Genomic DNA, 24,631 nt, shown 5'->3' on the forward strand with positions numbered 1-24,631 from the left:
AGGCGTTTGACACAGTAGATCACGCTATTTTAATTAGGAAAATGGAAAAATATGGGATAAAAGGTGTTGCACTAAACTGGTTCAAAAACTTTTTACTAGACAGAAAACAATGCGTTATTGCTCATAAAAAAAAAGCTTCAAAATTACTCAAAATAAAATACGGTGTCCCCCAAGGTTCCATTCTTGCACCTCTCTTGTTTTTAATATACATAAACGATCTTCCTAAAGCCTCGAGTAAATTGGATGTCATAATGTTCGCAGACGACACTAATTTATTTTATGCATCCTCATCTATTACAGAACTTTATGAAACTACAAATACTGAACTTGAAAAAATAAACAGTTGGTTAAAATCTAACAAATTATCGCTAAACACAGAAAAAACCAAATACATTCTTTTTCATCCTAACTTTATAAAAATACCTTCCGATTTACCTTCGTTAAATATAGATAATAAAGAAATAGAGAGAACCCGAGCAACTAAATTTCTAGGGATACTTATTGATGAGAACATCTCTTGGAAATCACATATAGATATTTTAAATACTAAAATATCAAAAAACATTGGTATCCTTTACAAAGCAAGTTCTATACTGTCTCCTGATAATTTAAAGTTCTTATACTTCTCGTTCATACAAAGCTACTACATATACGCTAATGTTGCATGGGCGAGTACACATAGATCCAAACTAACCACACTATATCGAAAACAAAAACATGCTGCAAGAATAGTTTTTAATAAGGATAGACTCTCGCATGCTGAGCCACTATTAAAAAATTTGAAAGCATTAAATGTATATCAAATCAATATATTCCAAAATTTGTTATTTATGCTCAAATATAAACTTGGACTTGTTCCTTCTCACTTTTCAAAGAATTTCTTTCAAAATAGCAACAATAGATACCATACCAGAGGAACGGGAAACTTCAAAGTACCTTTCCAAAAAACTACTCTCTCGCGCTTTTCTATTTCGTACCGTGGTCCTTGTCTATATAACAAATTAGTATCCAAAAATACCCAACTGGAAAAATCGAATAACTTAAATACTCTGAAAACATTATTAAAAGATCTTATTTTAAACACTAACAACTTTATGAACTTTTATTAAGCCTAAAACATTCAAAACTATATATAAAACTAACTTTGTTCCGAAACCAATATCAACTCTAATAACTCTAAAACTGTAAATAACTCAAAAACAAACAACAACAACAACAGTAATAAATTATATTATTTATCAACACTAATAAATAAATAAATTTTTATTTATCAACACTATATATTAAAAAACGACTTTATATTACCTATTTAGCAAATCGTGTACCTACTTATATTTATGTGTATTGTAATAAAATTAAAAAATTAAAAAAAAAAAAAAAAAAAAAAAAAAAAAATTTTTTTTTTTTCTTTTTTTTTTTTTGTTTTGTCTGCATTCTTTGTTTTTTGCATTTTTACTTTCATTCTGTCGAAACTGATGACATGATTTTTTAAATATAAATTTATTTTAAATTGAAGTATCCAAAAATATTAATAACGCAAAGCGGTTTCTTGATGACAAGACCATCGGTCTTCTGCAAGTTTTCCGCGTTCTTTGAAGTAATCTAACACTTTACAGTTTTATTTCATATAATATTTGTTATAACGTAATCTTGTGATTTTTAACTATACTTAAACTGTAAAGATTGTATTATATATTACGAGTTTATAAAGATTAAAGAACAAAAAAATAAAAAAAGAAAGAAAAGAGAAAAAAAAAAATGACCACAATTAAGTCATATATTTGTAGTTATTATATTACAATTTTAATATATCTAATATCGTGTTTTAAATAATACTATTGATTTTCAAAAATTAACAATAAAATATGTTTCCATATCCAGTGTATAAATTATTGGCTTTAACATGGCTTCAAGAAATGAAAGAAGAAAACGTCAAAATGAAATGGATACTTTTATATCGAGATTGGAAGGTAAATAGTAAACAAATAGGCAGAAATTTTTTAATCTTCATAATCATATAAAGGAAATCTTTTAAAATCTTTACAGTATGTTGTTTTGTTAATCTCTATTAAAAGATTGACTTTTAATAGAGATTAAAAAGATATTCTTCATAGCAGAGTATTCTGCTTTTTTATTATTACTGTATATTATTTAAAATTCGAATTTTAAATTATCAAGTTTGAAATATTTTATGTTTTACATATTTGTTTTAGGAGAAACTGACAATTATTTAACGCAGTTTGAAACTGTAGCAGTAAAAGAAAATATTACAATTGGCAAAGATTACTGTGATGATGAAAGTGTATCTTCTATTTTTGATGAGGCGACTGGAATATGTGATTCAACTGAGGATGAAAACAATGAAAGTAATTTCTTAATTTAAACAGATCAATTGTTTGTTGCAATTTTTGCACAATGTGTGCATAGTTTTTGACAATATTACTCAGTAAACACACACACTATATTGATTTTTTTCAGTAATTTTATCAAGTGCAGTTAGTCAATTTACACATTTTATAAATTGCTAAGATGATTAGCAAATGAACTTTTTTTTCTCAGGTGATGTTCCATTGGAGGAGAACCATGAAAGTAACAAGGAATACAAGAGTAATTTCTCATCCCTGCATACAAAACTATTATATTTCTGTTTACTTTATAAACTGAGCAATAGTGCAACACTTTGTTTGCTTAACATTTTAACTGAGGAAGGAGTTGATGTTCCTGTGTCCGTTTATCTTTTTAAAAAACCTCTAGTTGCAAAGAAGATCCAGGTGTTAAAGAATACTCTTAACTGCGGTGGAAATTTTGGTTACTTATCGATTTTTGAAAATTTATTTTACTGTATTAAAAATAGTCTAGTGGTATTCAAAACGCAATATGTAGATCTTAAAATTAAAATTGGAATTGATGGTATTCCAATATTTAAAAGCTCACCGGTACATATCTGGCCAATTTTATTCATTATGAGAAAGGTAGGTTTTAATAAACCTATTCCTATAGCTGTTTATGCTGGTTTATGCAAGCCAAATTTTTCTGGGTTTATTGAACAATTACACAAAGAGTTAGTTATGTTTAAATCCTATGTTAATGTATCTGGATTTTTTATTAAAATAACCAATGTTTTATTTATATGTGATGCGCCAGCAAGATCATTCTGTCAGTGTGTAAAAAGTCACTCAGGGTATAATGCCTGTCCATACTGCAGGATTCCAGGTGTGTATGCTACTAACAAAGTAATTTTTCCTTTTGGTTTTACATATCCTTCGCGTACTGACTGTAATTATAAATCACTATCTGAATCGAACCAATTATTTTTATCTCCTCTAGCTGAAGTTGCAAATTTAAGTTGTGATTTTCCCCCTGAATATATGCACACTGTTTGCCTAGGTGTTATGAGAAGACTTGTAATATCATATTTTTCAAACAAATATGGCCGGTTAAACTGTCAGGTAAGTGAAAATCTAAAAGAACTGTTAGAACAAAGAGTTAAATTGTGGCATGGAGCTTTACCATCTGAATTTCATAGGAAAATAAGATCTTTTCGTAATATAAATTATTTTAAAGCCACAGAGTTTCGAACCATTTTACTGTATACAGGCCCTCTTTTATTTAAAAGTATCATTCCTTTAAACTACTATAATCATTTTTTGTATTTACATTTTGCTATGTATGTGTTTATTGGAACATCACACAAACATTATTATGACAATGCTACTTCTTGTATACAGCATTTTCTCAATGATTTAAAGGAACTTTTTACTGAAAGTGCTTACACCTTCAATGCACATATGCTATTACATTTACCAGAATTTGTGCAGCAACTAGGACCATTAGATAAGTTTTCTGCTTTTCCTTTTGAAAATTATTTGTATTTAATAAAACAACGTGTAAAAACTGGAACTTATGTATTTGAACAGTCCATTAACTCTGTTTTGACTATTAGAAGTTTATATTCCAGTATGCCAAAAGGAAGTTTTGTTTTCTCCAATAAATATCCCAATAATACTGCTCTTGTTGTGTATCAATCGAATATAGTTCCACTTATTATAACTTCTATTAGTGACGATCATATTGCTTCTGGATCCTTATTAATATTTAAATCAGATTTATATATTCATCCTTATCCTTCCAGTTCAATTGGTATAGGTAGGTATATTCTGTCTAACATAATTGTAACTGGTGTGAAGATCATTAATAAATGTATTTCTTTTATTGATGGCAATGAGTACATTATTATTCCATTTGCAAACAATGTTTTTAAGGGTTGACAAACAATGAGTGTGTCATGATCGAATAATTCTTTTGTTTTTATGTCATAGTAGATTTTATGTTATAAACTTTTAAATATAATATATTTAAATAATTTAAATTTTTTGTTTTTAAAATTTTGTTTTTTTTGTTTTGTACATTGTTTTTTCTAAGAAATCAAGCACATTTAAATAACTTTCTTATTTTAAAAGTTCTATTGCTAAGTTTTTGTTAATAAATTTTTAATTTTTTGGTTGTCAAAAGTAAGAAAAAGTGTATAAATACAATTATAATAAAAATATTTTTTTTACAATTTTGCAATAAAATACGTTTTTAAATTCTCTAGTTTATATGTTTTATCTTCAAGAAACGTTTATTTAAAAAAATATTTTTAATTTTCTATTTAATTGTTATTGATTTAAAAAAAAAGAAGCAAAATAATGTTACAATGTTTTAATTGTTTATTCTCTTTTAATTGTTTATTGTTATTGCTACAATAATTAGTATTATATATATATATATATATATATATATATATATATATATATATATATATATATATATATATATATATATATATACATAATTAAATCATATTTGAGAAATTACACAATCACGTTTCAATTAAACTATTTTCAAAATTTAGAATAGTTATTCAAATGTCATCTACAATAGAGTATGTGTATCAAAAATATGTTTTAACTTATTGTTTACATGACAAATCAATATCAATTGTTCATATTGATGATATCATTGGCTGGACTGAAGAGGAGTTTGAGAAACTCAAAATTTGTAGAAGAGTAGAGTTAATGGTGAACAATGATGATAGTATGAATAAAGTAAAATTTTATCATTTTTTGTTTAATTTGATTAATTACAATTCAAAGCTTTATTATGTAAATCTATTGTTTATTAGGTTTTAGTTTTGCAATGTGCAACAGATTATGAGGGACTCAAAGAAACTTTAAAGTTTGTTTTTGAAATGAAAAGAAAAAAACAAACAATAAGTTTCATACAAACTCATTTTAATCCGGTCCGTGGCCTAAACCGACAAAGACTGCCTCCAGTTTATGTAAGTATAAAGTTTAAAGGTTTTAAATAGGCTAATATATGTTTTATTATTTGCTTTGATTTAGACTTAAGCTGTCTACCTTCTGAAAGGGTTTATTTAATTTTTATTTTTATTCAGCCTCTTCACACAGCTTCTGAAGATTCAAATTTTGATACAGATCCTTCTGAGTCAATCGTAATATTTTAATTAATGCAGATTATAACCCCTTCGTACACGGGCACATGGAATGTGTTTAAAAAATTTTTTTTTGAAATAAAAATAATGTACTAGGCCTCCTTATGGGGTATATAAAGTTTTGTTAAAATATTTCATCAATTATTCAAAATAGGGCATGTGTACATTTGTACACAGCGTGTATCAATCTTGCTGTAAAGGTTTTTGTAGACAATATTATATCAAAAGAAATCCTTACAAAAAAACTCAAAAAGCTGAAACAAATTAATAATTCATTTTTTAACCTTTCTTTTAAAGATATAAAAATATTTATGTCATGTAGTTACCTCACAACATTACCAAATCAATACAGAAAAAGAACAAAATGTTTTTCAGTTTTTTACCAACGAATAATTTCATGAGACTTTGCAGTCGCTTAATCCACGTCCACCCTTCTTCATTTCTTTTTCAGATTTTAACGGACACCCCATTAATCTGTTGGATTTAACAACACCTAGGAACTGAATCCCTAACATTTTTAGCTGTCTAATTAGGATCATGCCAGTAAAGTAATTATCAAAACAGAGCTTGTAGTTTTTATGTTTTGGAATAGTTTCTGACAATCTTAGGACAATAGAAGCATCAAGTCCCAGGTGTTTGTACTCTTCTGATATGCCTGTACCTGCACCCTGATATAGTTCCAAATCAACTGCCCTACCAGAGGTGCCACAGACAACAAAGTTTTTTACCCCCACTGGATTCGACTTTCCTTTGATGTACTGTTTAGCAGGTACTCTACCAGTGAAAGGGATCATCTGCTCATCCACAGAGTTGTACTCTTCTCTTGGTATCTTGAGACAGCGAGAACGTGCTGTGTTTATCAGAGGCTGAACTTTCCAGAATTTATTTGTTCCTTGTTCTGGATTAGGATCGGCATTGATATGAATGCTGTTTCGCAGCTGTAAATACCGGTTTATAGGCATTACATCTGCCACTGCATTTACTCTAGTTGCTCTTTACCAGTACATCCTTATTCTGGGAAAACCTAAGTTTGCCATTACTATTGTGATACCAAAAAAATTTCTGAATTTCAGCTGTTGTAGTATTTAGAGTTTTACCAGTTTGGCGTAGATGATAAATATTTGTTTGTTCAGCAAATGTTTCAAATATTTATGGTTTAAAGTAATTAAAAAAATATGAGGATGGCGAAAGTAAGCCATCTCCCAAGTTCAAATTGTCCAGCCATTCTGAGCTGCTTTCAAATGCACCTCGAAGAGACTGCCACTTGATCTAAGTCTTTTTTTCTCTTTTATTCTCACTGTTCACAGATGTGCCAGGCTGATCATCTTCATCTGGTTTTTCAATTTGATCCTCAATTTTATCAGTCAGCATATCAGCAGCAGAAGGGTTAAAGGTCTCATCCCCTGAGTCATCAGAATCTGATAATTCAAATTCCGAGTCATCAAGATGCTGCAACGTATCTTCAACTGTAAACCGCCTTCGTGGATTATCTGAAAATATATTTAACATATTATACTTATTTATCTTTGATTATAAAATCAATTTGATAAAACTTAGTAACAAAATAAAAATGACAGGCTTAAAACAAATGTTTGATTATACAAACACAAAGGCAGGGGCATTAGCTTCAGTAGGTAGACTTAAATAAATAAAATATTTCATTTTTAATGATTCTAATACAACCTTTTGGTGTTAAATGAACAGCTAAACTATTAAACAAAACACATTTTGTATCTGAGATTTAAAGAAATATATATACACACATGCAATTATTAACTCACGACAATCACACAAAAAGAAATTCAATGTTGAGTTTCACCTTACTAGTTTTACTATTCTCTCTTCTCGTTGCAATTAACACACAGTGTGTACAAATGTACACAGTATTATAAAAAAAATTTTTCAGCAAAGAATAGTCACCTGTTATATTTTTAACTTATGTGTATGCAATTATAAACATATTATTAAATACATCTGATACAAAATTTGACTTGAGATAATTTATAATTCTCAAACTATAATAAAGAAAAAACTTACCACGAAGTATTTTTTTGCCTTGCAACGCCATGTTGAAATATCTAGATACAGAAATCTTACTTAAAGAAGACAAACTACACGAAGGTAGGACTGGTGTGCACTAATGTATGCATCGTGTTTCAATTATTATTTTGCTTAAGCTTTATAGTAAAAAATAAACATGATGAATTGTGTACGTTTGTACACATTGTGTACGAAGGGGATAAAATTTATTTAATACTCTTTTATTTATAAAAATACTTTAATATTTTAGGCACCACATAATCAGGATACTGCTGCTAAAGCAGTTGCTTTAAAACCTCTGCCACTTCTTAAAACTAAAAAAAAATCTGTTTCACTTAAGGTAGTTTTTAATTTTGCCAATGAAATGTTTTAATTATTAGATTTCTTTTTGAACAATTGCAACAAGTTTCTACATTTTTAGAGTTCAAGTGAAAACAATGTCCAAACATCATTAAATGTATGTAAAGTAATAACTAAGTTCTGATATAATTTTTCACGATGATTGATTTTTAATAGCATTTTAATAGCAAGTATTTTCAAGTTTTTAATTTATGTCTTTCTCTTCGATAAATTCAATTATTTATTTATTGAATTAAATTGAATTTATCAAACACTTATTTTTGTATTGATATTTTATTTTTGGAAGGTTCCGAGTGTACAACTACCTTTACCTACCCAACAAACTGTAAGTTTTTAAAAATTGTGATCTAAAAATTGTGATCAATTGTGTTTTATATATATATATGCAAACAAATTTTAACTTTAGTCAAGTCCTCGTGATTTCTCTGATTCAAGTTTATTGCGGATGCACGATAGTATGCTAGGTGTTTGTAACCGTCTTAACATTGAACCATTTAGTGCACAAGGTTTGAATATTTGTAATTTTTATAATTTGTAATTTGTAAAATAAGTGGCAGAAGTATTACATATTTTCATTGTGGTTATCATAACAGGACAGTTTCTTATGAATGCGTACATTTTACGTGAATTGACATCAATCCACTCTAAGTTAAATAATCTGGAACAACGACAGGGAAGATTGGAGGCACGTGTTTGCAGTGTTCCTGTTGATCAGAATATTCCTGTTGATCAGAACACCTCAAATATCCAATTTCCTGTTTTTACCTCTCTGCTGCAATATTCTGAAATTGCTAAGCACCCAAAGAATATGGTAAGTTTTTTGATTCATTTCTAGTTATGCGAGTATACCCATGATGCGTTTGCTAAATACATACACGGTGTATATATTTGTATAATACACCTCTTGACAAAAGATTTTAATGAGATAATACATTTATGTTGTTACGTAACAGGTACGTACCTGATCATTTTTAGTTATCATGGATGAAGCTTGAAGGAGGGATAAATGTCAATGACCATATTTCTCGTGTATTAAACAAATTGCTGACATATGACCTACAGCGAAATATCAACAGGACTGGAAGTCATGGCAAGCATAAGTTTTTTGATAACCTGGAAAATCTGCTCAAAAGTGAGTTTAATTCAGATTTTTGTATAAATAGGAATCTGTCTGTGAGTCAACAATTTGACTCATAGTGTTTGATTTAAAGACAATAACAAAAAGATTGATTCAAATAAAAAAACAATGAGTAACAAAAATCAGTCTATAACCTCATTATAAAACTATTTTACTTGTATACCTTTTTACCTGAAATTTTATAAATTTTTAAAATTATATTATGATTCTATAAAATAATCTGTTATACGTGTGAAGCCATATATATTTAACTATAGTGTTTGTATATATGATTATATATTTTAATTAATATTAAGTGATTGTTTTGTTATATTTATAGCGTCAACTATTCATTTTTTCCCCGGTACCACGACAAAAGAAATTGAATTAAAAGTGGCTCGATTTTTTAACAACGCCAGAGATCGCTCTGGCGGTCGACTGCGGCGAGGTCTAAAAAAGACCGATGTTTCAATAGAGGAAAACAAAGATGACGGTAGTAACGAGGGTAGCGAAGAAGACAGTGATAACGCTCCTCAACAGAAAAAACGGAAGACTTTTTTAAATAAATATTAGTATCGTGTTTTAAATAAGTTTTTTTATGGATACTTTTATTACAAGTTGTAATGCTTTCGATAAGTAATTATATAAATAATAAACTATAAAATCCATAAAAAAAAGTTTTTATTGAACACTTATAAATAAACCTTGAAGGTGTCAAATTTTATAGAATTTTTATAATTTAACTATATAAATTTGTAGTGTTTTTATTATTTTATTTAAAAAAAAAAAAGAAAAAACAACCACGCTTTACTACTCATTTTTTGAGTAGTGAAGCGTGGTTTTTTTTTTGGTCGCTTTAGGGCTAGCCCTTAAGGGACCCTTATATTCGGCGCGGACATTTTCGTCAGGGTCCCTTAAGGGCTAGCCCTTAAGGGACCCTTAAGTTTTTTTAAGGCGGGAAACAAGTCAAATGTAAGAAAAATTTAGTCTTAATTGTCTTTATTTATTATATTGTTATTATATTAGTTAAAAAAGATGAAACACTGAGACACTCGGGTTGTATAAAATGGTGAATTATTATAACTTATTCATTTTAATATTTATAGAATCATTATGAACCAGTAAAGAATGATTATGTCAACCAAAATAGTGAGAGTGTGAGTATTTTAAATACAAAATAGTCTTGTTTTACACAAGATATTTTCGTATTAAAAAAAAAATGATAAAAATTAGATCTATAAAACTAATTAAACTCTAAACAAATTAAAATTTTTAAAGACCACATTAATGATAATTTAAATACTAGAAAAATAAATGCGCTGACGTTTTTTTGAGATATTTAACAACTAAAAAAAAAAAGTTAACTATAATAAAAATAAAACTGTCATTCTTAGGATAATTTCATTTTAAAATATTGCACTCTCTATGATTTTTTTTTCAATAAAAAAAATTCCTGTTGATGATTTAGAACGAAGCTAATTCATCAGAAAAAATCTCATCAGACAAGATTATTGATGAAGGTAAGTACTAGCACATGTAAAAAGATGAACAAATGGAGTTTAAAAAGAAAACATTTGAATCATTTTTTGTAAATATTTTTTAAATTTAGACTTGGAAGAAATTGACTTGAGTGCTTGTAGCACATTACAAAACTCACATTTAGTAGAGGTTAAATTAATTTTTACCCTTTTTAAGTAATAGAAAAAAGTCAAGGAAGTTCAATCAATACTGAAATATTTTTGCAGGCATTACTTTGACATTTTATTTTCTAATAACTTACCACTGCTCTTCCTTAATGTTAATACTTCAGAAAAGAGAGATATTTAATTTTTTAGAATATTTAATTGGAAAAACACTGCTTTCTATTTAAATGGTATTAAATTTTTTTTTTTATCATTAATAAAGTATCCTATTGATTCAAATTGGAGCTAATTCTTCACAAAAAGATGAACTCTTATTGGAAAAGTTTATTGGTAGAGGTAAGCTTGTTCATATAAGCTCTAAAACTTATAGATATTTAGTAAAAAAAATTTTTATAAAAAGATTAACAAACAAGATTTTTAAAATTTAGACTTAGAAGAAATTGACTTCAGTATTCAAACCATATTACAAATTCACACTTAGAAGAGGTTAAGATGATCTTTTTCCTAGTTTTTAGGTTTTATTACTTACATTAATACATTTCTAGATAATAGTTTAAATATTAAAATTTTTTCTTTATATTACCAAAAAAAAAAAAAAAAAAAAAAAAAAAAAAAAAAAAAGAGAAAGTTTATATTATCAAACAAAATGTTTGAGTTGTTTTTATTAATAAAGAACAATAGTGCTAAGTAATAATGGACTGCAAACTAACCCTAGTTAGTTCTTACTTTAACTCCCAAGAAAACCCATTTGGACCTATGAATATGTACAAATGGTTGAGTAACTGCAAAACTTCAAAATTTTTACAGTTCGTTTCAGAAAGGTATTTGATTTTTAAGATTTTGATAAAAAAACTTTTTCAATTAACTTGTTTCAAGAAAGCCATATTTTCTTTAGCCACAAACTAGATTTGTAAACATATTTTAAAATGAATTGGAGAATCCAAGTTTAAGTTATGGAATCAAAAAAAGGGTGTGGGGAAACGGAGGGTTTAACCTTCAAAAGTTGTAATTATATAAATTTTAAATTTCAGACAAAATTTTAATAGTTGCTGTACCCTGTGTATAATCATACCTCCAAAGGGTTTTCTTTGGAAAAAGCTATAAACATTAAACCTGATTTTTACAGACCACATTAATGACAATTGAAATACCAGAAAAATAAATGTGCTGACGTTTTTTTTGAAACATTTAACAACTGAAAAAAAAAAAAAAAAGCTAACTATAATAAAAATAAAACTGTCATTCTTAAGATAATTTAATTTTAAAATATTGCACTCTATATGATTTTTTTTCAATAAAAAAAATTCCTGTTGATGATTTAGAATGAAGCTAATTCATCAGAAAAAATCTCATCAGACAAGATTATTGATGAAGGTAAGTACTAGCACATGTAAAAAGATGAACAAATGGAGTTTAAAAAGAAAACATTTGAATCATTTTTTGTAAATATTTTTTAAATTTAGACTTAGAAGAAATTGACTTGAGTGCTTGTAGCACATTACAGAACTCACATTTAGTGGAGGTTAAATTAATTTTTATTCTTTTTAAGTAATAAAATAAAGTCAAGGAAGTTCAATCAATACTGAAATATTTTTCCAGGCATTACTTTGACATTTTATTTAAAACAAAATAAGAACAAAATAAGAACATTTAATAAAAAAGAACATTAAAAATTACAGAGAATTATTTGAGACTATTCTAATTTATTTCTATCAAATTTTGTAGAAAAAAATACGCAGAAAACAACTTACCAGAGTTTGCCCATTCTGTGGTGAGCTGCATACAAAATTGAATCGCCACATCTTAAAGAAGCATAAAGATGAAAAGGTATTAGAAAAAATCAACACAAAAAATAAAACAAAAAAAAAAAAGGATATTTCAACAAATTAGAAAAAATGGCATTCTGCAATACAATAGAAAACAATTATCTGAAAAAAACCCAACTTACCTAAGAGAGAGATACTCTACAATAGAAAAAGATCCAGTAATGTGCACTGGATGTTTTGGGTTTTATGCTAGATCATTTTTTAGAAGACATGAGATGAGATGCACAAAAGATTCTTGTGCTTCAGCTTTGTGTATACCATTAAACACCATGGATTCTGCATCACTAGAAAATTATAGTGATGATTTTAAATCTTTTATCATTGGCAAATTAAGAGATGATGACATTGGATTACTCATAAAAAGTGATCCAACAATTTTAATGATTGGTTCTCGTCTCTATGATAAAATAAAGAGAAAAAAAGATAAACGTACAGAAGTAAGGTCTGTTAGGGCTGATATGAGGAGATTGGGTCAACTCTACAAACATTTTAAATCGTTAGGTATTCAAGCGGTATTTAACAATTCAACTGATATGTTTCTCCGTAAGAACTTTACCAACCTAACAAAAGCAATTAGTGTTTATACATCATCTGAAAACAATTATCAACAAAAATATGGACTAAAGCAAGCTTTGTGTTACCTTATTTTAAATGCAGCGGAAAAGCTTGTAGGAAACTTTTTAGCTAATGATGATGATAGTGTTGCAGAAGATATTTCAAATTTCATTAAGCTATATAATCTGGAAAAAGAAAATGTCTTTGGTGATGCGAGTTACAATCTTAATAATAGAAGAAATAAAAAACTTAAAAAACCAGCAAACTTACCAGTTGAAAGTGACATTATCCTTCGAAGAAATTTTACTATAGAAACAATAGATAAATTAGTAAATGACAAGTTCATGATGTGGGATCTACATTCATTTGTTTTGCTAAGGAACTGTACTTGCACAAGATTAACTTTATTTAATGCCAGGAGAGGTGGTGAGCCAGCCAGGTTGCTTTTGACTGATTGGAAGGAAGCAGATGAAGGGGCATGGGTTGATCAGCAAAGAATTAAATCTTTTTGTGATGATTTTGAAGACAATCAGATGAAAATAACCTATCAGACTGGAAAAGGAAATAATCATCTTGTTCCGATTCTTTTTCCAGTTGATACAATAGCAGCAATGAAAATTTTGTCTGATGTTAAAATTCGTAGTGATGTTGGAATTAAAAACAACAACCCTTATGTGTTTACAAGTGGAAAGAGTTCTGATAGTCATTGCTCTGGTTGGCATGCACTTACAAGCATTTGTGAAAAATTGCCTATGATAAATAAAACTAGGTTAAATGCTACTACCAACAGACATAGGCTTAGTTCTCTTATCGCTTCACAATCAATGATAGAGAGTGAACGCAACCTTTTTTATGAGCACATGGGGCATAGTGAAGCAATTATTAGAAATATTTACCAAGCTCCACCTGCCATCATGCAGCTCATCAAAACAGGAAAGCGATTGCAAACCATTGATGAAGGTAAAAATCAACCTAAACTTTAACAAATTTAAAATGTTTCTTCTTCCTAAAAATACCTTTAATTTAAACAATATCACATTAGGTGAAAAAGTACAAGTAAAAAACCACAGAAAAAAATACAAAAGACAAGTTTGATCAACCATCCTCCAGAAATTAATGGTAAACATATAATTCTTACTAACCCAATATTTTTTAAAAATTAAACACAGGAGTTTAACTTAAAACAAAACCAAAATCTATAGATAAACAATTTAACTGTTTTAGTACTTTTTATCGTATATATAACTGAAAAATAAGGCTCAGAGCTTCTACTTTGTTATGTTAAAGTCTCAAACAAAAGAAAGAAAGAAATATTGGAAATAACAAATATTTTATCACAGCATTAGTAATTAGAAATTTGCCAATAATTGTTTGAGCTATATTATATAAACTTGTTTTTTAATAGGTACTACCAGTTCCTGTAAAGAATTTCGATCTCATTTAAGAAACATGACTTTAAGAATGTTTTCTTTTTAACATATATATATATATATATATATATATATATATATATATATATATATATATATATATATATATATATATAATATACTTTCTTTTAAAACTTGATTTTTTAAAGAAACTCTATACTACAGCTTCATTGAGATTCATAGTAAACAAAAACTTAAACACCATACTTTACAGCATGATTCCTAGTTGCTCAGCAAAATGTGAAAAAGCTTCAGAAATTTGCCATCTCACCAAAATCTTGTATATAGAATTACACAAAGTTGCTTATGCAAAAGTTTACTTGCTGTTTTAGTTACTCTATTGTAAATATTTTGGTACAAAAATTTTATAACTAGTTAATACTTAACTTTCATTATTACTAGATAATGGTATTTATTTTGAGAATGTCATGATAAAAGCACTCAGTTCCTTTCGATACTTTGCAGGCTGGCGTTAAAAGACTTTTGGCGTTAAAAGACTTTTGACGTTAAAAGACTCTTACCTTGCATTCAACAATACGAATAAGCAACTACTATAATAACATTAAAATATATTTAACTATATCAATTGAACTTTGTAAAGAGTTATGCAAAAACATTTCCCCCATTCATGGTTTTAATTTTAGAGAGTAAAACAATAAACAGAAACTATTGTCGTTGGACAGTTGAGTATGAAGACCTGTTTTTTAAATGGTTTCAAAAATACTTGGACAAAAAAGCTGGTTGGCCAGGTATTTATTTTAAATAGAGTATGGTATCTTAAAATGCATGAATTAGAAGCTTAAGCAAATTTATCTAAAAAACTGCTATACCAATTTGGTGTTTATGTTACCTAGCAACAACTAGTTAAAATGAAATCCTTCAATGAGGAGCAGTACAAATCATATTTCTATATTAAGTGAACTTAACTGTTATTGAAAAATTAGTTTTTAAACTTTAACAAATTAAAAAAATGTAAAGTATATTTTTATAAAATTTCTTACTTATGTATTTCTGAGAGTAAGCTAAATTTTATCACTAAACAAGCAATAAAAATGATCTTTTTATTTAGAGCGTGATTACATAAAAAAGTTTCAAGAACTCGTACCATTCTCATACAAAACAATTATAACAAAAGTAAACAACGAAAGAAAGATAAGATGTAACTCAGTAATGCTTCGCAAAAAAAATATGAACATTAGCGTGTGAGAATATCCTACTTCAGCACTTCTCTTTTTTTTCTTCTGTTAAATCTTTAACTAACAAATTCTTAACTGCTTAAGTATTCTTTCTTGTTATCTTTATTATAAAAAGCTTCTTTAAATTTCTTTAGAGCAATTTTATTAACCACATGATTATTCCAGTAAAATAGTGAAGGCAAAACTTGTGCATTATTACTTTCAGATTACTTAAAATGTTGCAGCTAAAATCCTTTTAAACTAACAATCTTGTTGCTAAATATGACATAAATTAATATGATGAATCCAGAATTAATTTTAAAATAATAAAAACATAAATAACTTCTAACAAAACAGCAAATATATTTCAAAAGTTTTGGATGATCCTTTTTTTTTATCTTTGATTACAAACTAAAAGAACTTGTTTTTACTTTATTCTTAACGTTAAATTAAAATATATTGGTAAGTTTAAAAAAATTCAGCGTCTTTTATTACTTTAAAAGCAGAGTGAACTAAAAAATATATCTAAAAAATTTCTGAATAAGCATTGAACTTATATAGAGATGTATTAAATTGTATGCTTATTTGAAAGGCTACAAAAATGAAAGCTAAACTTACAATAACATAAAATAATGATGAAGACTAAGAAGACTTTTAAGCCAATATCATTTGGAAGAATCCCCAACCGTTTTACTTAGAATGCGCTTTTAAGAACTAGATTTACGCATGTGCAGAGCTGTTTAAAACTAACGGCTCCGGAAAGGAAAAGTAGGAAATTTTTATATACAAGGAAATAAAACTCTTCTTTGCAAGGTGATAGGTCTTGAGCTTTACATAAAAAGAAATTTACACAACTGATGCAGAATAAACCAAATTTCACTTAAACATTTAAAATAAAAAAATTTTTTACATTTAATTTTAAAATTCTATTACTTTCTTTTTATCTTTTTATGCTTAAAGACAAAAGATATCTTTTAAATGACCCTAATTTTCCAGTTCACCAAGGCGAGTACTTTCTATAGCACTCTCCTTAATAGCTAGTAATTTGACTTTGTTCATCATTTAATTTTCCTGAAGAATAATTTCCTTTAGCTCGACAATAATTGGAGACTTTTTAATAAACATTCGCAGTTTAAAGTATTAGGCAGCGTCGGAATCCCGACTTTTAAAAACGGGTTGAGATAGAGAGCACAAAAAAGTCTCCCACGGTTGGAACCTTGATTAATTTTCCTAAAAAAAATAAACTTTACAGAAATTTTTCAAAAAATTTAAAGCCTTCGATCAATTATAATATTAAATTTTGTCGCTTTAAATGGTGAAAAATGTCTACCCACCTGCATTTACGAGATAGAAAAAGTTAAAAAAAAAAAAAAAAAATCTTAACTATGGTTGTAAGAAAAAATCTCCAAATTACGACGGCACTAATTATATTTTTCGAGCATATCGGAAAAGATGTAGTTTATTTAGCAAACTTTTTGCTTCTTAATCAATGAGGCAATTATTGCACAAAATGCTCATCTATTGTTACACTCAATAGTATTAAACATTAAAGTAACTTGATTGGGAAAAGAAAGGGGAAGTCATTACCTTAACCGGTTTTTGGAATAACCAATTTAATTATACTAATCTTTTCCAACACTCAATACCTCTGGAGCTCTAAGCATTTTATAAAGATGGAAGAGGGTATTCATACTTTAGAAAAGGAATGTAGAGAAAATTTATTTCATGAAATATTTCAATTTATTAGGAAATAATGAACCTAGCTAAATAAATCTTAACTAAATGATGATTGTTCGGAAAAGCATTCTGTTCGTAAAATTCTGTTTACAAGAAGACCTTGCGCAGTACGCAAAATTTAATGTCTGCTTTAAGTTAACTTAGCGTCAAAATTTGCATAAAACAGACTGGTAGTATAAACAATTTCGCTAAACGGACATCAAATTTTATTTTTCATATTTGTTATTAATCAGCTACTTAGGGAATAAACACTTTACTAGAGCAACTAAATAATAGATTTATTTAAGATTTTTAGCAAGTTATATTGAGTTTGACGTAAGTTAAATAGTGTCCGCTTTAGGTGGACTTTTTTATGACTGTCCGCATTAGGTTGAAATAGTGTTACAAAAATGTAAACAATAATACAACCCACATTAAATATATCAAGAGAAGTTCATAAAACTATCTGCCAAATAAACTTTTAGCTAACGTGTACTATATACAACTTATTTAAGTTATATAAGTTTGATAAAGACTCATCTTTTCTGATTTTTCTAAAATTTAACCTAATTTCTCTGATAATCCCCTGATTTTTTTGAAGATATCCGAATTCCCTGGCATTTCCCTGATTTGGCAGACATCCTGTATATATTTATATGCAGATCTTGCGTATAAAGACCACTTAGCAACATTGCAACATAACATAACAAGAATTTAATTTGATCTAAAGTTATTAGTCACAACAAGGCTAAATAAAATTGACAAAGTATGTATTATGAATTTAGCAATTAGTATGTAACATAACAATATTTTGTTACATATGCTATGTTATTATTAACAATAACATAAGTTATTTTTAACATATTTATCTTAACTAAAACTACTTGATTACTCACAAACTTAATCAAGTTATGATCAAGGTTTTGTGTTTAAATAATCGCTATTAATAAATGTTTAAATAATCGCTATTATTTAAAATATTGTAGAATTTTATAAAAAACTTCAAATATTTAAAGAAACACCACCAAAAATTTATGCACCCTAAAAATGCAGATAGTCCAAAAATGTATCTGGCAAAAATGCAGATGGTCCAATTATGTTTTGCGCGGAGATTGCAGATAAGCCAATTTTATTTTATACGGAGAAAGCAGATATGCCAAATTTGTTTTCCGCGGAGATTGCAGATAGTCCGATTTTGCGCGGAGCCATCGATATTCAATACAGGACTGGATCGCGGCTTTGATGTCGTCCACTTCATCATCAAGGGAAAGCCCAACGATGCTGTGTGTACGACCACAAAACAAACACCTGAGCCAATCTGTGCCTCCAACAAAAAACGAATATAAAGTGCGAATAGGGGATAGAAAAGCAAGTAAGTGGGATGGAAAAGAACACACTCACTACTTACTTTCCATTTTTGTTCATACCACAAAAGAAAGGAATTTCGACAATCAGTCCTTATGTATCTGAAGAAGAGTTTTCAAATCTAGAAAATACGGATGTAAGGGATGCAACGAACTTAGCAATAGAAGATACGGGTCACACTGTGAGGCATGCCAAATCAACATTGAAGTTAAGCACATTAATGGTACTAATTACTATTACAACGCCGTTAAGTATCTTACAAAATTGTTTAAACATATTTCAAATAATTTAATATAACTACTACAATATGCGGATTCCAGCTCATTGATAGTTTTCCCCATAGTTAATGAATTCAAGATGACGTTGTATTTTTTAAAATGTAAAAAGTGTGATATTTCCGTGTCATTGTTACTTTTCTATACTTAATAAATTCAAGATGTTATGTTTTAAAAAAATGTTATTATATTTCCATCTCATTGTTAATATCATGCTGGAACCTGCAAAGAAGTATTTATTCCATAATGTTAAAGAGTTTATCATAATCCATAAATGTAAAGCACGGTTTTAGTTTGTAGTGTCCAATGGCAAGTGTGTGAATGCCGTCATCTAAGATAATTCTTTTGTCGTCGTTAGCGCTGAGTGCGACTTTGTTAATTTCTTCAGTGTAAACGTCGTGAAGATGAGATCTGAAAACGTTCATGGTTGCAAGCTTTTCTTGTTTACCCTGCAAGCAGTCATAGTAGTCTTGATGAGTAATCTTATTTTTGACAACGTTCTTTTTGACCCCTTTGCATTTTTTCTGCTCTTTATCTTCATCTTCTTTTTCTTCAGGGATGTAATAAGAGTAGAGCTTAGGTCGAAGCCCGACAAACTGTGTGATTTGTTTACCACCGGTCTCATCTTTGAACTTGCCGATAACCTTTTTATTTAAGCCTACTTTGAATCCAACGTTTTCAATGGCAGGATGGTTTTTTGGGAATTCGCTCGTATCAAATTTTTCAAGTACATCGTTAGCAATGTCTTCATAGAAATCTTCCGTTTGTATTTCGTAAATGAGCGAGTCAGTGTCGGTCATGAGAAGTTTTGCTCGATCACCATATTTAGGCTTGATGTAGTCGTAATGGTGTTCAAACATGAGAGTCTTGCTGATGTCGAGGATGCTCATTCCTAAGTAAACTGGTTTATCGTAAGTGACTTGTGTTTTCTTCATGTGAATGGCAGTGAGGTTTTCATCAAAAATGTTGTACCGATCATAACGAGGATTTTTGGATAATTTTAAGACTTCTTTTCTTGTGGTAACCAGTTTAATATCAACGTGCTTTAGAATGTTTTCCATGGTTTTTCCAAAGACGGAGTTGTTCATGAGTTTAAAGAATTCTTTTTCAAACTCGTTTTTAGCTTTTGTTCTTTTAGTGGTGTTGCCATCGATGTATGGTTTCATGAAAGGTTCTTCTTCAAAGGTGATTCCTCGATGAATTTTAGTGATGACTAAACCCAATCGTTCATAGAGTTTTAGGCTTTCATGGTGGACTACGTATTTTTCTTTATTGTTTAAATTTGGAACGAGCTTGGGTACTTTTCCAATGGTTAATCTTTCAGGAGCCAAAGGGTAGTCGTTGTGTAAATCGTGAAGCTCTTCAGGATAATTCAAGTCTACTTCGAGAATGCAAGGTATGGATTTCCAATTGGAGAGTTCATCTTCAGTCATCCATCTGAATCCTCTAACAGGTAGAGGTTTGCTCATGGCCCATCCATAAAGATTGTTGGCGTCTAAATACTGGATGAATTTCGATGGTTGTGAAGGATCATAGTCTGGCATGTATTTGTTGTTGGCATTTCCAAGTCGATTCGAGATCATGCAGATTCCACCGCGTATTCCTTTTTGGATCATGTTGAGCATGTCAATATCGGTGATCAAGTCCAGCTCAATTTTAGTTTCCTTTAACATAGCGTCCCAAGCCAAACCAGGAGAGGTGTAATACCAAAGAGGGTCGAGACCGTAATATTCCATGCAAGTGTCTCTAAAATTTTCAAAGACATCGGCAAGATTCAACACGTCAGACTCGTTGTATAGCTCGTGGTAATCTTTAAAGGTTTCACATCCAAATACTTTCCAAACGTTTTGTGCATGCGCGTAGTCTTCATCGCTGATGTGTTTATCATCTAGTCTAGAATAAAAAGCTTCTTTGGATGGCAATTGCGTTTCGGAAAACTTTTCAATCGAGTCCACCCATTCGTAAGGGTAAACGCCTTTTCTTAGCAGCAAATTTCTTTGTTCTCCGCTGTAGAATGAATTGAGATGTTTGCACATGATGTCTCCTTTTTTAAATCTTCTATGAGCGCAGTCTTTACAATTGTCTTTGCACTTGCATTTTTTACCTTTCTTATCAAGGCAGTCCTTTTTGCATGTCTTAGGGTCTAATTTAGAGCACTCCTCACACAAATCTTTAACAAGGTTGCTAGTCAAATCTGCTAACGAGCTTTGCATGAACCTATAGCTGTCAACGAACCTTAAATCTCTATACACTTTTTTCGGATTACCTTTCTTATCAATCGAATCTCTCACTTTGATGCTTTTTGAGAAGCTGATGTATTTTTCTTCGCTGTTGGGTATGCAATTGAGTTTTCCGTTTTTTCCGCCTAATCTCTTGATGAACAAATGGCTGTCATAGGCAGACAAGTTGTGGAAAATGACTGGTATGAATTTTGGAATTCGATATTTTTTATTGCAAGCATCATGAGCAGCACCGCGGTATTTTCCAGTCAAATGACAGTGATCCCACACTTTGTCACCATTAAGATCCTTTTTGCAAATGTGACATTCGGTTGCAGCTTCAAACTTCTTCTTGTCGTCATCCGTCTTTATTGGTCTATTCTTCCATTGTTGTTTAAGTGAATAACTATCACAGCAAATCTTTATAAAGTCAGCTTCAAGCCTGGTAACAAATTTTTGAGCCACGTCATCCTTATCGCTTTTTGCTGTGTACTCGACAGATTTAATTTTTAAACCATCAGGTCCTATGATATAATAGCTGAACGAGCTTGGAACATGCTTTTGATATTTTTTGGTGTACGATTCTTTATTATTATATTCAGTGTTGTCATCGATAGGCTTGATGAAACTTTCAAAGTCGGCATAGACACAGTACGGAACTCTCATGGTGTTGTTGTAGTTTTTAAACTCAAGGGTTGACCCTTCTTTAGGAAGATCAATTCTCATTGGAGCGTTCTCATAACAGTATCCTTTGTGAATTTGAAGCTTTTCTTCTTGGTCATAACCATGCATGCAATTTCTGCAAAAATGAAGTTTTCTTTTTCCTTTTGTTGTTGAGGAGCCGGCAAACCGACTGAAATTGTTAATGAGACAGTAATGGCTGTTGTCTTTGTTTGAAATATACAACAAATCAACACAGTGTTTTCGATCATGAAATTTGGATATTTGCATAGGTTGAGGCTTATTCATTTCATAGTGAAAGACGTTCACGCTGATGTCAGGATTATTCACTTCAAACTTTTTGATTTGAGTGGTCTTTACAGGAAATTCCATTCCTTCCCAATTGAGCTTTTTCGATTGTTCAATCAACTCATTGTCAATTCTTTCGTTGTCTCTATTTTTCATGTTAAGAGCTCTGGTGACGCACCACTTGAAACATTGATCGTCATCGTTTTTCATGTTGATGATGGCTTTTTTGTTTTTCAACTTGAGAGGCAGCTCCATGTAGGAAGAGCCCTTGAAAGGTTCATAATCAACAAAGCTTATATCCATCCTCAAAATCTTGGACAAGACGCAATTGGATCCCATCTTGTTGTAATTAGCGCTACGTTCCAAGATTTTTTCTTCCATTTCAGTCATGAGCGCTCTCACATCATCACCCTCCAATAATCTTTGCGCATTAGATGAAAAGTTAGCCGTCTGAGTAGTTTCCTCACCTGTTAAGATGCTTACGCGAGTCATTTCACAGACTAAAACAATTCTTACCTTTGTGTTTCTTTCTCCTTCCATGGTTTGAATAGCAGACTCCCTTACCAAGTTTAAAAAAGGAACAATGTCTTGGTATCGAGAAGACGGCTCGTATGAAAACAGTCTGGTGGAGCGCTCTGCTGAATGCTTAGTCATATTAAACTTTACTGTAAAAGGTTTTGGCGCGAGAGGTTTATACACTGTTTTTAATACAAGTGATTTGATAGACTTTATCTTTTCATCGATTTGTTTCACTGATTCGTTTACATTCTTCTTGACTATTTCAGGAACGTAGGGATCTATCCATTCTTTAATATCATTAAACTTAGTTTTAACATAGGACGCCACACTTTTTGAAACTGCCGTCAGACTTGAAAATAAAGGTCTTGGAGCAGGAACCGGTCTAGGTGTAATAACGTTTGTTGAATCGATAACCGGTGTGTTAAGAATAGAGGGTTCATCTCTTATCATCCTATTTTGCAAGAGAGCAGAAGGTTAGAATGAAATCAAGTCGTCAGACCTTGGTCTTGGGGCAGGCACAGGTCTTGGGGCAGGCACAGGTCTTTCAGAACCAACAGCAAACCTTACTTTTGTCGGCTTTATTGAAACTTTTGTCGGTTTTACAGAAACTTTTACAGGTGGTTTAACAAACCTCACCACGGTAGGTCTTTCAGGCAAAGGTCTTGCCTCAGTCGTTCGTCTACGAAGAGCAGCAGGAGCAGAGACAACTCTAGGAGGCTGCAAAGCCATTATAAGTTCCTCCTTTCTCATTTTAGAGTATCCTCTTATTTTCTCCTCTTTAGCAATTTCTTTTAATTCTTTCACAGTTTTACTTTCCATTTTTATTACGGAAAGATTTTTGTTTAAGCCACTTTCAATTTTTCGCTCTTTGGCGGTAGTTTTTGCTTTTTGCTTTTTAGCATCAGTTTTATCACCCATTTTATTAAGGGAAAGAAATTTTTTTTCGGTGCATTCAATTTTTCGCTCTTTAGCAATTAATTCTGGTTTTGAAGAATAGATACTCATTTTTATTATACTAAGATTTTCTTTAAGTCAATTCAATTTTTTTAAATCTTGGCACACTTTCAGCATATTTTCTTCTTCGAAAAGTTTTTACCGTTTTTTAATTCTTTTCGCGGGAGAATTAAAAACTTATGAAACAAGATAATTGGCAAAAATTTCGCTTATTGAGTCGTATACATGTGCTTGACCCATTTCATCAAATCTAATCGTATACTTTCTTCCCCACTCGTCATGTGCAGTAAATTCGCATCCAGCCGCATGAATTTCTTTTTCTTCATCAAACAGATGCGCACGACCCATGGTATCAAATTCAATCACATACTTCCTCTCCATCTTTTTATTTACGCCAAGAATTTTATTTAAGTCAACTTTTTAACATGTTAAAAGTTAAAAAATCAATTTTGCTGCTTTTTACGTTTTTCAAGCTTTTCAGAATTTAAAAATTCAATCTTGATTCCATCATCCACCTTTCCATCTCGACGCTCTAAATATCTCCATCCACGTCCAGTTCCTGCCATCGCTTTGTAAAGAGACTTGTATTCAGTCACCTCACCCGTTTCAATGTTGGTTATTTTCACAGTGATGGGTTTTTTCTTAACAAAACTAAGCCATTCCCATTTCGGATCAACAGGTTTTTTTTCTTTTGGAGGAGGCTTTACTTTTTTTTCTTTTGCTCTTTCTAAAATCTCATCTTTACTGATCAAATTATTTTCAACCGCAAGCATCATCAACGTTATTAAATCATCTGCTGTTTTACTAACGCCGTTTTCATTCAACAAATTTTTCAAATACGATGTTGTATATCTCATTTTATTATACCAAGATTTTTTTTTTAAGTCAATTCAATTTTTCCTGAAAAGACATCTCAATAAACTTAATAAACAGCAGTCATGTTGATTCCATCTGAAACAAATTTAAGCAATTTA

At 29.9% G+C, this 24,631-nt stretch overlaps 3 protein-coding genes and 1 long non-coding RNA gene across 4 annotated transcripts; all 4 read left to right on the plus strand.

The window, feature by feature from the left end:
* Positions 1–1,775: 1,775 nt before the first annotated feature.
* Positions 1,776–9,605, plus strand: LOC145188626 (uncharacterized). The gene is made up of 11 exons (XM_090094621.1): positions 1,776–1,970; positions 2,214–2,366; positions 4,924–5,087; positions 5,165–5,320; positions 5,438–5,494; positions 7,785–7,862; positions 8,181–8,219; positions 8,301–8,400; positions 8,488–8,705; positions 8,870–9,026; positions 9,352–9,605. The coding sequence occupies exons 1-11, from the start codon at positions 1,904–1,906 to the stop codon at positions 9,582–9,584; spliced, it is 1,422 nt and encodes a 473-aa protein (XP_089950747.1). The 5' UTR covers positions 1,776–1,903; the 3' UTR covers positions 9,585–9,605.
* Positions 2,441–4,268, plus strand: LOC145195561 (uncharacterized). Its single transcript, XM_090096038.1, has one exon. It carries the CDS (start codon positions 2,541–2,543, stop codon positions 4,266–4,268), a length of 1,728 nt encoding a protein of 575 aa, XP_089952164.1. The 5' UTR covers positions 2,441–2,540.
* Positions 9,606–10,037: 432 nt separating the features above from the next.
* On the plus strand, positions 10,038–10,679 carry LOC149885096 (uncharacterized). The gene is made up of 3 exons (XR_016454882.1): positions 10,038–10,168; positions 10,480–10,531; positions 10,621–10,679. It is a non-coding gene; the product is annotated as an uncharacterized LOC149885096 (long non-coding RNA).
* A 1,904-nt stretch (positions 10,680–12,583) lies between these two features.
* LOC145191975 (uncharacterized) lies at positions 12,584–15,671 on the plus strand. Its single transcript, XM_090094622.1, has 7 exons — positions 12,584–13,999; positions 14,081–14,154; positions 14,441–14,498; positions 14,680–14,779; positions 14,868–14,873; positions 15,067–15,214; positions 15,535–15,671. Exons 1-7 carry the CDS (start codon positions 12,642–12,644, stop codon positions 15,669–15,671), a joined length of 1,881 nt encoding a protein of 626 aa, XP_089950748.1. The 5' UTR covers positions 12,584–12,641.
* Positions 15,672–24,631: the final 8,960 nt, after the last annotated feature.

Source organism: Hydra viridissima, unplaced genomic scaffold, assembly GCF_058129835.1.
Source record: "Hydra viridissima isolate aposymbiotic clone 2 unplaced genomic scaffold, HvirCarnegie_v1 scaffold_8, whole genome shotgun sequence".
In the NCBI taxonomy this organism is placed as follows: domain Eukaryota; kingdom Metazoa; phylum Cnidaria; class Hydrozoa; order Anthoathecata; family Hydridae; genus Hydra; species Hydra viridissima.

Bases quoted from the DNA above. Each gene is read 5' to 3' on its own strand.
- LOC145188626 (XM_090094621.1), top strand. From the start codon at position 1,904: ATGGCTTCAAGAAATGAAAGAAGAAAACGTCAAAATGAAATGGATACT. The intron at 5,321-5,437 runs GTAAGTATAAAG...ATTTTTATTCAG, and splicing joins AAAGACTGCCTCCAGTTTAT to CCTCTTCACACAGCTTCTGA. The intron at 7,863-8,180 runs GTTTCACTTAAG...TATTTTTGGAAG, and splicing joins TTAAAACTAAAAAAAAATCT to GTTCCGAGTGTACAACTACC.
- LOC145195561 (XM_090096038.1), top strand. From the start codon at position 2,541: ATGAACTTTTTTTTCTCAGGTGATGTTCCATTGGAGGAGAACCATGAA.
- LOC145191975 (XM_090094622.1), top strand. From the start codon at position 12,642: ATGTGCACTGGATGTTTTGGGTTTTATGCTAGATCATTTTTTAGAAGA. The intron at 14,000-14,080 runs AAATCAACCTAA...TCACATTAGGTG, and splicing joins CAAACCATTGATGAAGGTAA to AAAAAGTACAAGTAAAAAAC. The intron at 14,155-14,440 runs GTAAACATATAA...GTTTTTTAATAG, and splicing joins CCATCCTCCAGAAATTAATG to GTACTACCAGTTCCTGTAAA.